This window comes from Felis catus, chromosome E1 (assembly GCF_018350175.1).
Source record: "Felis catus isolate Fca126 chromosome E1, F.catus_Fca126_mat1.0, whole genome shotgun sequence".
Lineage (NCBI taxonomy): Eukaryota > Metazoa > Chordata > Mammalia > Carnivora > Felidae > Felis > Felis catus.
In genome coordinates this window covers 35295749-35309095 of record NC_058381.1, presented here as the reverse complement: position 1 = coordinate 35309095, position 13347 = coordinate 35295749, and the positions used below count along the sequence as shown (strand labels likewise).

Here is a 13347-nt window from a genome sequence, read left to right as displayed (position 1 = left end):
TGCTCAACTGTAGGGGCTCTGACTTCATCCCCCAGCCTCCCTTGTTCAGGAAGGGACCTCTCCGCGTGGATGAGGGAGGCCAGAGAGGGCAGGGGGCTTCGGCGCCGGGAGGAGAAGGAAGCTTCGGGAAAATGGAAGACGGAGTGGGAAGAAGAGAACTGGGCTGCCGGCCACGGGGCCTCTCTCCAGGGACGACAGGGGCTGGAGGCGGAAGGGGGGCTGGGAGGCGCTAACAAGGGAGGGAGGAGGTGCTAACAGGGCCACTGGGGTGAAGGGATCCTGGAGGCCGCCCCCTAAAGGCTGGCCTGGTGATAAGGCAGCGGCCGGGAGAGGGGGGTGAGTGGGGGGGCCGCCTCATGAGCAGGGGAAGCCGGGAGGTGTGCATCCCCGTGTGCACGTGTATGTACACACAGGCAGGCCCACCGCGCGCGCCCACACGTGGGCGCGTGCACACAAGTGGGGGCCGAGTCTGTCCTCGGCTGGGGGCCGGATGATGTGGCTGCTTAGAGGGTTTGCGGAAGAATGTGATCGCTGCCCACCTCACTTCTCCCGCCCCTCCGCTCTCCCTCATTCTTTGCCTGACCCCACGTCCCAAAGAAGCGATTCGCTTCAGGGATGTCTCAGGCTGTGCCTTCTCCCCCCGCTGTAGTCGAAGCCCCCAGACCCATTAGAGGCCCCCCCCCTCCATGCGGCCAGCCCGCCGGAGCAGTTCCTCTCTCCCGGCCCCCCACCCCCCTCCACCGGCCACCCAGAACTCCCGGCTTCTTTGGGACTGGGAAGTTCTGAAGTCTGCCTACAATGACTGGCAACATCTGGATCTGAGACAGAGGCAGCCAGAGCCGGGTGCAGGAGAGCCCTCTTTCAACCGGCCAACCAGGGCAGAGTTAGAAAGTGGGAGATGGGAGGGGATCCCCAACCCCTCGCTTCTCTCTGGCGGCAGGGTCCCGTGGAAAACAGTCAACACAGAGTGTGGGTGGCAGTGGGGTGCCGGGAAGGGGAGGGGCAGGGAAGCCCTGGGGAGAAGGAGCCCTAGAGGGAGGGGACCAGAGCTGGGGGGGGGGGGTCTTACGACCTTCACCCTGGTCTTGCCTCGTCCCCTCCCACCTGGGGCTTGGTGGCTCTGCTCAGTCTGCACCCCAGACAGCCACAGCTCACTAGCTCAACCTTCACCCTGACTCCACCCCACCACTTGGAGGTGTTTCTCTCTCCACCCAACCCTGGCTGTGCCCCGGAAACCTACACTTTGGAAGGATAATGGCTCCCAAATGCCGTTTTTGTCTCTGCTAAGCCTCCGGGCAGGTGAGTGTTAGTGGAGCTCCTCAAGCCGCTCATTAGGATAATAAGCTCCCTGCACCGTTAATTGTCAGGTGGCACGCCTCCCTCCACCCGCCTGGCCCCCAGCTTGGTGGCTCAGACGCGGGGTCAACTCTAGAAGTCATCTCCCCACCCTGGGCGCGTGAGGGACGGCTGGACTTCAGTTTCCAAAGGAATGCTGGGAAGGAGGCTCAGATCCTGGTTCCATGGCCAAGCATTCCTGTTGGCGACCCAACGTGCGTCCTGCCTCCTCCTGGAAGGTGGGCAGCGAGCCAGGCCCTCCTTGCAGCACACCCTGTGGGAGTTGCTTGATCCCTAGGGAGCTGTCTTACCCACTTAAGAGGGTATGTGGACACTTGGTGGGACGGGGGGCGGGAAGCAGAAGTGGATTCCCGAAAACACGCAGCCACTGAAGATGAGAAGCCAGGCAGCCTGGGACAGGACCCCCCCCCCCGCCCCCGCCCCCCCCAAATGAGAGCCCCCTACCAAGGGTTTGGGGACTTCATTCCCTATCCCTTTAGAGAAATCTGGCCCCTGACCCTGGGAGGCCCCCAACCAGCTTCAGTTCAGTGACAACAGCACCAGTGTTTACTTGGAACAAAGCACCATGGGGAAATGAAAGATGAATCAGAACTGGGCCAGCCCCCACGGCCTGGTGGGAACATTAGAACATGTATACACATCTTCTAGGGAGAATGGCCAGGGGCCAGCAGAGAGGCTCAGAGAAAAGGCCTGGCTGGTAAGATCCAAGTCCTGGGAGACTTACAGGAGGAGGTCGTATTTGAGCTGAGCCTTGAAAAATGGGTGAGAATCTGTGAGGTTCCAGGGAGGGGGTCTGGGAACAGGTGTTTCTAGGTGGAGAACTGGCCGCAACCAGTCCCCTGTGAGTCTCCAGGAGACTCTCTAGGTCTCTCTCTGAGGTAGGTCACGGGCCCCGCGCTCTCTTCCTTGGCCCAGACTCACTTGACCAGCAGCAGAGGGGGCTAGGAGCCGGGTGTTCTGCGGGGGACCGTAGCTGGACTTTGGTGGCCCATCCAGAGGGGACCGAGAGAGGTTCTCAGAGAGGAGCAAGACCCTTCGTTCCTTGGTACCTCACTCTGCCTCCAGGGGAAATGGAGAGAAGGAGTTTGGGGCCCCTTTGCTCTGCCGGGAGTTAAACATTTATTGCTCGTTATGATTAAGCTAACATTTATTTACCATCACGGTATGCTGACAGCGAGCGGTTTACATCATCCTCACGGTGACCCCATGTGACGAAGGAGGCCCTGTCTGCCACCCCCACACCCCTCCACAGGGTTCACAGAGGCAAAGAGAAGGTTAGAAGCTTCTTGACGAGGATCACACGGCACACGGCAGTGGCAGACTTACCGACGCAGCATAATACTGTCTGTCCCTGCCGGCAGAGCTGGGCTAGAACAGAATGTTCTGCAGGCTTTGAAAAGAAGGATCCCAGCCCAATGCCATAAGCCATTATGGGTGTCCGTGGCCATCACAGGACAGGGGAGGGGCTGAGACGATCAGAACTCAGCCAGGCTCTTCCCTCTCACCCGGGGCTGGGCAAGCCTTCCCACCCCAACCACCCCCCCTGTCAGGAGTTCATCCGGAGAAGCGGGCCCCCGGGCAGCTTCTTGCTCGGGGGCTGCCTCTGGGTGTGGGGTCTCGAGACCTGCCTGGTTCTGGTCCTGACTCAGCCCCAACATCCCGTGTGGCTTGGCCTTCCCGGCCCGCGGGGCTCCGGTTGGCTTCCGTGAGAAGGGAGCCGGTGGACCAGCTGACCTCCAAGACCCTTGCAGCTGGGCGTTTGTAGGATGTGGACAATCAGCTCGTTCTTTGGTGAATGGGCCGGGGAGGCAGCTAGCGAGTATGAAGACATTTCGACTCGGCCGCTCTTGGGAAACCCCAGATGGAATTTGGCCTGGAATCTAGGGGACCCACAGACTGCCTGAGGTCTCCGGGCCTCCCTGCCCTCCTGGCCCTGCGTGCCTGAGCATACACGTGCACGCATGTACACGCTCCCCACCCCCCCCCCCATTGCCAGATTAAGTGTTGAACAGATGTTGTCCTTGCGCCGGACGGTCCCGCCTCTAGACAAGAAAGCCCCCTGTCTGCTCAGGCTGGGGCCCCATTGCGCCCCCACCACCACCCGACCTCACCCACCAAGAATGCTGGGGCCCTTGGGAGCCATGATGGATGTTGACATCAGGGCTTGGTGTTCTTGGCCTGACTGAGCTGGGACCACCCGCCTCCAGGTCCCTTGCCCTGTCCCCAACCGCAGGAAGGCACGCAGAAAGGCAGTTTGGTGTCATGAAAAAAAAAATGCGTACCCAAGGGGCAGGTGCCAGATGCCCTCGGGACCCCGCCTCATGAGCCTCACTTTCCCACTGGGGAGATGTGGGGCAGGGGGTGGGTGGAGTAGCCATTCTCAGATGTCTGTCCCTATGACATTTTAGCAAGATGGGTAGGGTTGCCAGGTTTGGCAAATAAAAATGCGGGACATCTAGTTACATTTGAATTTCAGAGAAGCGACAAACAGATTTTGGCATAAGTATGTTCCAGATATTGCATAGGAATATTTAGTATATTCGTACTAAAGAAATTACTCAGTTTGTCCGAAACTCAAATTTCACTGGGCATCCTGTATTTTGTCTGGCAACCCTAGATCTGTGTCAGGTGGATGCCAGAGAGCCAGAGGGGAGCCACGCCAGCCTCCTGCCCTCCTCCTGCCCCTCCCCAGGGCACTGGTGCCTGCCTGGCCCCTTCACCTAGTCAGTCCTCACAGCCTCTCACGTCTACCCCTCCAAGTCTTCTGTCCCCTTCTCAGCCCTGCCATTCTCCGCCCCCCCCCAACCCCACCAGGATGCCCTCCTCCCTTAAGCTCACCCATCTTTCTCTCCCCTAAAGGCCACGACTCTGTAGGTCCTCCAAGCCTGGGCAGAGTGGCAGGGGACCCAGTGAGACACCCTAGGCCAGGTGTGTTGGTGCGATAGGGCAAGGGCGGGGGCAGGAGGGAAGCCCAAGTGAGCAACAACCCCACTAAGGAGGCAGCAGTAGGGGTGCTGCTGGGAGAAGGTTCCAGCATTCCCTGGACTTGTTAGAGGGGCTAGCTGGGGCCAGAGCCAACTGCATGGGTAGGAGAGAAGAGGTGCCCCTGCCCAGGACCTTCTCCAAGTTCAGAATCACCAGGAACTGGAAATAGAGGGCATTTTCTGGGGCCAGACCCTAATTCCACCAGGATCAGGAGACTGGAAGGTTCTGTCCTTAGAGGCAAAAAGGGGCCAAGAGATAATGAGAAACAGAGACAGGGAAGGAGGGACAGAGAGAGTCCAGGAGAGTGAGTGAGAAACGCAGTCAGGGAGACACAGGACCAAATCAGAGACAAAAGAAACAGAAACACACACACAGAGAAACAGACTCCAAAAGAGACAAGCGGTGATTAACAAACAGAGGAGCACAGAGATGGGAAAACAAGCGGAAATGTAGACAAACCGCGTGGAGACAGTGATGGGCAGAAACAAACAGAAGGACAGAGAGAGAGACAGAGAGAGAGAGAGAGAGAGAGAGAGAGAGAGAGATGGGGAGCCACAAGGAGAGGTTAAAGACAGAGATGGGAGCCAGAGATAAAGAGAAAGCGGTGAGAGAAAAGGAAAGGACAGCCCGAGAAGGAAGTCTGTCCGTCCCTACTAAGTTGGGGATAGTTTGCAGTGGCAAAGTCCCACTTGAGACCCAACAGGAGACGCCTAAGCACTCGGGAACCGAGCTTCTCCGGGAGCCCTCCGCGTCTCCCCGGGCCGGGAGCAGCACCCACCCATCATCTGCCCTTCGCCCTCTCCCCAGGGGGCGGGCTCCATCTCTCCAACTCCTGCACGGTGTCCCCAAGTCTCATCCGCCTTTGGGTGTCTGGCTCTCACCCTGCGCCCAACGCCCATCGAGGCGTCCCCGCCTCCCGCCCGCTAGCCAGCTGTCTCCCTCGGGGAGACCCGGCCCCAGGTCCCCGCCGCGCGCTGTGGGGCTCCGTGGGAATCCCGCGTTGGGCGATGCTGCCACCTGCCGGCCGGAGCCCGGAAGCACAGGGCGCCTGGAGGGCTGGGGCGCGGCCGCCGAGGGTCGGAATCCGGCGCTCTCAGCCGGGACAGCCTCCGCGGGGTCTTTCCAAGGAATCCGGATGGGCCTGCTTCGCCGCGCCCCTGCTCGCCTGGCTTCCGCTTGGCCCCAGCGGCCGCGGCTCTTAACCCTGGGCCTTAATTTCCCCCAAGTCAAATGGAGGAAGTGTGTCCCCACATCCTCCCAGGATTGCAGGGGACGCCGGGGGACGCGAGTGTACTAGCGCTGTGCTCCTGAAATCAACCAGGCCGCCTCTCCCTCCTTCTTGGCCAAAAATGAAGGTGACACATCCCCACCCCCCACCCCACCCCATACAATGCCCTCAATCCACTCCCGAGCCTCCTCCTCCCTCTCCCGCAACCACTGCCCCCCGCAAACCCAGGTGGAAAGGGACTTACAGCGGGCGGGTCGCTTCGCCGGCATCCTCCCCCGCCCCGCCGCCCACCCCCCCCCATCCCCCCATCCCGGCCCCGGGCCAGGCGCAGCACTGTCCCTCTCAAGCCCGGGCTCACTTAGGGGTGGAGGAGCGAGGATTGGCAAGGAGTGGCTCTGCAGTCTAGCACTGACCCCACAATTTTTTTTTTTTTTTTCCAGTTAACCTCTTCTACCTCCTAAAACCCAACCCAGATTTCTTCCCCTCCCCCGCCCGCCCTGTCCCACGACCGGCCCTTCGCGGGTGCCTAAGCTCCTCCCCCGCCCGAGGCGGGGCCCCATAGGTGGAGAGACGTGGGAGAGGTCGTGGCCCCGCCTCTCCCCTCCTCCCCCTACACACACGGAAGCTCTGTGGCCCCCACGCCAGGATGTCCGACACCTGGGTCCCAGGCCTCGTACCCACCTTGCTGCTCAGCCTGCTGGCTGGCCCCCAACAGGTGAGCGCTTGGGAGGTAAGCTATAGAACGTCCAGGGCCCTGAACTTTGTGGGTCAGGGGCCTACTTCTGGAGCGCCGTCACCACCTTCCTTTGTCAGGATTCCCTGGTGACCGTACACAGTTAGCAACTTCCTTTCTCTTTTTGCCTGGGAGGTGGAGGTGGGGGCAGCGGAGGAAGGCCCTGAGAAAGCCTGGGTTCCTTCGCCTGTGGGGGGACCGTGTAGAGGGCCCTGGACCCCGCCCACCACCATCTGACACCTAGCGCCTGTCTGTGAGTGGGGACTTTGACCCTCATATTAGCCTGGGCTCATCCTTCCCGCTTCCTCCCGCTAGTCCGAAAGCGGGCACTAGCCGGGACTGAGGTCTGGACGCCCGGCCAGCCCGTCTCCCTGACTGTCTTGTTCCTCTACTGCTGGGTGACCTTGGGAGAAGCTCTGGCCCTCTCTGGGACTGTGTCTCTGCCTGTGCCTTAGGGGAGAGAAGGCTCCTTCCACCCCTTCTAGGAGCCGCGGGTAGGATTCTAGTCTGTGCAGGACTTGAGCTGGTTGCCTGACCCAAGGCTGCGTTGACCTCTGAAATCAGTGATTCTGAGCCTGAGGCAGGGATTAAGCACCCCCTCCTTCCTCCCATTCCTCCGTTGAGCTCTGAAAATGATGCGGGAAATCTGTCCATTCCTGGGATGGCAGACTATCGTGGCAACTGACATGGGTCTAAAACAGGGATTTCTCACTTCTGTTTACGAATGCCTGCGACAGGGGTGCCTGCGTGGCTCAGTCCGTTGGGCGTCCGACTTCTGTTTGGGGCATGATCCAGCCCCGCATCCTGGGTTCGAGCCCCCGCGTAGGGCTCTGTGCTGACAGCTCAGAGCCTGGAGCCGGCTTGGGATTCTGTGTCTCCCTCTTTCTGCCCTTCCCCTGCTGGGGCTCTATCTCTCTCAAAAATAAATAAACGTTAAGAAAAAAAAAAAAGAGAGAGAGAGAATGCCAGGACATCCCAGGCCCCCTCCCCAGAACAGGGCACATTCACACAACTCTGCAGACTCTCCTGGCTCTGCCCCCGAAGCCTTCGAGCTCCTTCTCCGCCTAGTCTAGGCAAGCCCTTTGTACCAACACTAAGCTGAGCATCCTCTTGATTTCTCCCAGCAGCCCCAGGGGGCAGGTGCTGATAATATCCACGCTGCACGTGTACAGAAGCTGAGGTTCTTTACAACCACAGTGATGCTCGAAAAAAACTCAGATTGAGTCACCCCAGACAAGACCTGCCCCAGGTTAAAGGGGGGGGGGGGGGAGAGAATCTGGGAGATCTGCCCTCCGCAACAGCAACTCTTGATTGAACCTTTTTGTGTTCTGTCCTTCTTTGTTGGGAGCCAGAAAAGCCCCCAGGAAAGTGGGGTCTGGGATCTGAGGGGCAAGAGGGTCCCACCGAGTGCCTGGACCCCCTTGGTCTGTCCCCAGCTCTGCCGTTGCCCCTGTGTGCTGTGAAGATCTCACCCTCTCTGGGCCAGACATTGCCGAGCGAGGCGGGTAGGGGAGTGGGGGTGGGGGAGTATTCATTCATGATTCCAGCTCCAGTCCCCAGGGGGCAAGGTTTGGGGGGGGGAGGCTTCCGCCTGGCCTGCGGCTGAGCCCAGAAAAGGGGAATCAGCCCAATAGTCATTGGTTGTCACTGGTCTTCTTGGCTTTACTGTTGTTACCAACTGAGATGTGATTGAATTATTTCGAGTAAAGGTACAAAGACACGGTAGTCTGGCCAAAGCTGGCTTCTTATGCTCGTGTTGTGGCCGTTTGTCCCCAGAGGCTAGGGTAGAGTGACAGATAACCTCTCCTCCGCTAAGAAGTTTTCCCACCCCGAATCCCCCCCACACACACCCCCGCCATCTCTCACCACCACCCCCCCCCCAAGTTGAGGAACAACCAGGAGGAAAGGAAACCAGGTCATCTGAGAAGGCTCTTTTGTTCATTCTGCCAATATTGTGGCTGTTGGGTTCTTCAACAGTGATGACAGACAAAAATCCCTGCCCTCCTGGAGTTTACATTCTTCTGACCAGACAATGAACAGGCTAAAAGGAACTGTGTAGTATGTTGGATGTGGGTAAGAACTGTGAGAGAAAACTTAAGTTCGGTGAGGGGAAAGGAGTACCTTGGGGGAGTGGATGTAATTTTTATTTATTTATTTTTTATTTTATTTTATTTATTTTTTTTTTTAATTTTTTTTTCCACGTTTTTTATTTATTTTTGGGACAGAGAGAGACAGAGCATGAACGGGGGAGGGGCAGAGAGAGAGGGAGACACAGAATCAGAAACAGGCTCCAGGCTCCGAGCCATCAGCCCAGAGCCTGACGCGGGGCTCGAACCCACGGACCGCGAGATCGTGACCTGGCTGAAGTCGGACGCTTAACCGACTGCGCCACCCAGGCGCCCCTATTTTATTTTTTAATGTTTATTCATTTTTTTTTTTGAGAGAGAGAGAGAGAGAGAGAGACAGAGTGTAAGCAGGGAAGGGACAGAGAGAGAGGGAGACACAAAATCCGAAGCAGGATCCAGGCTCCGAGCTGTCAGCACAGAGCCCGACGCGGGGCTCGAGCTCACGAACCATGAGATCTGACCTGAGCCAAAGTCGGGCACTTAACCGACTGAGCCACCCAGGTGCCCCTAATTTTTAAGTAAGAGGGGCAGAAAGGGGGTGCTGGAGCTAGGATACCTGGGGGAAAGAATGCTCCAGGCAGGGCTTATACACATAATTGCTATTAATCCGGTTACATTCTGAAACTAGAGCCTGGATGGGTATAGTTCTGGTGCAGAAGAGAAACGGAGAGAAACCCAGCCCACAGGGGAGGATCTGGGTGGCTTCAAAGACCGAGGAAGCCCCCCCCCTCCTCCTCCTTCCCTCCACCCCCTGCCAGGCAGGGATCTGAAAGGTGACTGCAGATCATGAAGGCATGAGGAAGGTGGTCTGCCTTTACCCGCAAGTGTCAAACAGCCAGGCGTGTGCAGGGGACTCCCAGTGGTTGTGGATGTGTGGGCAGGAGGGCAAGGGGGCAGCAGCTGATCGCTGGGGGCCCGGGCACAGGGAGCCACTGAAGGGAGCGTCCAGGAAGGTTTGGGGCGATCGGATTTGCTGGATACGAACCTGCCTGCAGTGTGGGGAGTGATTCGGGGAAGGGGGGGGTGCGGAGGAGAGTTGCTGGTGCCCTGGACTGCCGTGGTCACATGGAAAGGAGATAGATCGGAGGGGTGGCGGGAAGGCGCCAGCCGACAGACCTGGGCGTGAGTGGAGGTGTTGTGGGGGTGTGGTGAGGAGAGAAAGGAGGGCTGGGGCCGCAGGTGTCAGCTGGGGCTCCAGCCCTAGACCTGGAGCGAGGGGGAGAGCAGGAAGGGGCTGACCCGCTGCGAACCTGCGGCAGCCTCTGCACCTGGGCAGCGGGTGGGTAGAGATGAGCTCCCCAGTTCACGGCCCCTAACCTCTGCCTCTTTTCTTCCACAGGCTGCAGCCAAATGTGGTCTCTTCTTGTAAGTCTGGGCTTTGGGCTGTACCTTCCTGTCTGAGGAAGAGACACCCCAAATCCTGCCCTGTCTGCCTTCATGGGTGGGGGGGGGGGACAGAAAAGCATCTCATCCATCATCCTCACCCACTGCCCTTCTAGCCTGAACGCATTTCCCACTCCCCCCCACCCCCACCAATGCGCTTCCCATCCCACCCCCGCCCCGCCCTCCTTCTCCAGCCAAGCAGCTTCTGCCTGTGGGCGGGTCTAAAGCCTAATCCCCACCCCTCTCTCTGCTGTCTCTTCTCTGAGGGCTCCCCCCCGCCCCATCACCCTGGGTGGGGCGGGCAAACCATCTGTGCCAACTTTAATATATAAATGCCAAAAAGCCTGAGCACAATGAGGAGGGGGTGGTCCCTGAGCAGATGAATGTTTCCATCAACTCAGCCCTGGGGGTTCCGGGAACACCCCGTCCTTCCCACCTCGCAGTCCATGGGCACCGGCAAGGGCTCCTCGAGTTAGCTCAGGGACAGGCGCCACATCTCCTTAGAGTGCCCTGGCACCCACTGCCACGTGCTCCCCCACCCCTGCTCAGTGATGTTGACAGAACATTCATTATACCCACTTTATGGATGAGGAAAAGTGAGACCCAGAAAGGAGCGGAACTTGGCCCAAGTAGTGAGATGAGCCTAGAAGCCAGATCCTGGGTCCCGGCGCCAGGTGTCCTCCCGCTGGGCCCCGCTGCTAGGGCGTGGCTTGGGCCCCAAGAAATGGGTGAGTTCTAGGGAGGCCGGGATCTTCCTGCCACCTTGGGACCAGCAGCGTCTCTTTGCTCCCCCAGCACCTGCCCCAGAGGATTCAAATGCTGTGGTGACAGCTGCTGCCAGGAGTATGAGCTCTTCTCCAGTCCCCTGAGGTGAGCCCAGGGCCAGCTCCTCGGGCGCAGTCCTCAGGGCGACTGGCCTTCCTGCCCACGGTGGCGGGGGGCGGGGGAGGGGGGTCCGGGACAGCCCAGACACTCAGGGAGATGTTGATGGTTCCTCGCCCTAGGATCTTCGTCATCACCTTCCTCATCATCCTCCCCCTCCTGTGCATCTGCTGTCTCGCTAAGCGGTTCTGTCGCAGCTGCAGAGAACAGGAGCAGGACCCCCCAGCGGATCACCAGGGGCCCCCGGAGCCGCCCTCCATCGCCCCCCCAGAGAGGGTCAGGACGTCCACCTCTGAGCCCCCACCCCCCTACAGCGAGGTAGGTGTCTCTGCCCCACTCCTTGCTCGGTTCCTCGGCCGGCCATACCTCCCTATTGTCCAGGTTACAGGGAGGCCCTCCTTACCCCAGGCCTCTGGACCTAGAGAGGGCCCTGCAGCCACCGTTGGGTCCCCCCTCCCCCTGGCAAACACGCACGGCCGGCACTTGGCGGGTGCCGGCCGCTGCCAGGCCCTGAGAAGACTCTGTGTTCCCTCTTTCCCCTGCAGATTATTCTGAAGCCCGTCCTGCCCCCCATGGAGCCGCCCCCTCCCTACAGCGTCAGGCCTGAAGAATATTCGGGGATGCCCAGGGGCATCGACAACCCAGCCTTCTGAGCCACCTCCTGCCTGGAGCTACGACATCATCATCGGCAGCCTCCTCCCCAGTGCTTCCTGGATCAAGCCAGAGACTCTTGGGACCCCCGTGATGCCCCCATCCGTCCTGCCATGTCTCTTGCTGTTCTTGGTTTTAACTTATTGCTTTTCCCGCTCCACCACCAGCCGCCTCTGCTGTCCTGAGTGCCGGTCAGAAGTGTCAGCGGCCACCTCCCCAACCCTATCCCAAGTGAGAGGCTGCCAGGAGGAACATGTCAACGCTTGGAGGTGCCTGACAATAGAATGGGCCACTCGGAGGAGCGGAGAGAACCCCATTTCCGGGGGGTATACAAATCCTGGCTGGGCAGCCAGCTCCGAGATATTATAGAGGGCACTCCTGTTTCGTGCGCGATTGGACTGCGTGGGCTCTGAGCCACCCCCGGGTCTACCTGAATAGGGAAGACCCCATTGCCCCCGAACGTGTACTCACTAAATCTGAGCTGATCGTCACTGAGAGTCTGCCTCTGGCTGTGTGGGGTGGTGACTGGGGAGTGAGCCCAGACACTGCAGGGGTGGGGAGGGGGGGATGGTGGGGGGTGGTCCCCACACCCCCAAATCCCACCATTGATGTATTGATGATGAGCCAGGGTGGACAGAACATCTGTGAACCACCCTCTGGTAAAGGATCTTTGGAGATGCTCTGACCCAGCACCCAGGTCTCAGGGTGCTAAGGAGGACAGGAAGTTGGGGACCACGTGGGAGTAACTGTTCTTTTCTTCCCCATCCCCGTCCTCCCACTGCTCTCCTCAGGAGATGTGATGCTCAGCTCCCTGCCTTTCTCGCCGTGGGGGTGGGGAGGGGGCAAAGGAGAGGGGTGTGGGGCAGGGCCTCTGGAGATCTCGATCTGCCCCACCCTGGAATCTCCTGGAAAGAGGAGACTGAAAGGGTAGGTTCCCCCTTCTCTTCCAGCCCCGTGTGGTTCCCAGGTGCTCCCACTTGAGCTCGTCTGCAGGGTTAACCCCTAAGAGGAAAGAAGCAATCACCACCTCGGCTCAAGAGAAGAGTTCGCGGGGCATTAGTCACCATGGGACCTCCAGCAAAGTGTGGAGCTGGGGGACTAGCATTGGGCAAGGCAGAGTGAGAGACACCTTCCATGCCAGTGTCTCGGGGCTCAGGCAGGGCATGGCTCCTCCTCCGTGATCCTGCCTTTGCACTGCTCCCCTGCAGCCCATGAATGCTGGCCTTCCTCCCCAGACGGAGGGCACAGCGGCAAGACTGGCCGAAACTCCTGGGAGGATTGGAGGTAGCACCCTGCTGTAAGCCTCCTCCAGGGCTCTCGATAATACCCATCCTTTGGTGGAGGGGATGGTCACAACCCAGGCAGGTGGCAGGGCCAGAAGCAGGGACACGGCACAGCCAGGTCCAAAGACGCTAGGGCTGGGGCTGGGGCCAGAGGTCCAAAGGGAGAACAAGTAGTTAGGGCCGAGGAGCAGGGTCAGGGTTGGCGGTTAGGAGAATGCGCGCGGCCATGAGATGTTTCCCTTCAGTTTCAGGGATTCGTTAGGGCAGCAGAAGGAAGATCTGTCTGCCTGATGTAAATGAGGCTAGCCCCAGTTAGAGAAGTCTCAGAGCTGATGCCCTCACTGCGTAAGCACCCACCCGGGTGGGAGGATGGTAAGCAATGAGATTTACAGACCTGGAGGAGGAGGTCACCTTCTGCTACGTTCTTTTCATCAAAGATGACACGAGAGCCCTTAGATCCTCCCCCAGCAGCGGGAGAGCGGCCTGAAGGGTAGTAGGCCTCCTGAAGCCCAACCTTGCTGGGACCTGGTGGCAGAAACGGCCAGTTCTATGTCTCTGTTGTATTGTTGGTGGGAGGGAAAATAGTGTGACCCCAGAGGGCAATCTAGCAGCATCCTTTGATGGCACAGATAGTTACAAATCTCCTACTATGTGTCCAGCACCTGGTATCCATTAAAATTTTATTTTATTTTATTTTATTTTAATGTTTATTTGTTTCTG

General features: G+C 59.1%; 1 protein-coding gene across 2 annotated transcripts; it reads left to right on the top strand.

The window, feature by feature from the left end:
- The first annotated feature begins 1056 nt into the window (after positions 1-1056).
- On the top strand, positions 1057-11835 carry TMEM92 (transmembrane protein 92). 2 transcript variants are annotated; one of them, XM_011289189.3, is made up of 6 exons: positions 1057-5696; positions 6010-6299; positions 9768-9793; positions 10607-10681; positions 10816-11011; positions 11239-11835. In XM_011289189.3, exons 2-6 carry the CDS (start codon positions 6216-6218, stop codon positions 11344-11346), a joined length of 489 nt encoding a protein of 162 aa, XP_011287491.1. In that variant the 5' UTR covers positions 1057-5696; positions 6010-6215; the 3' UTR covers positions 11347-11835. The 2 variants fall into 2 exon arrangements, with proteins under 2 accessions (XP_011287491.1, XP_003996747.1); XM_003996698.4 differs by having other exon boundaries at positions 1060-5696; positions 6010-6284.
- The last annotated feature ends 1512 nt before the right edge of the window (positions 11836-13347 follow it).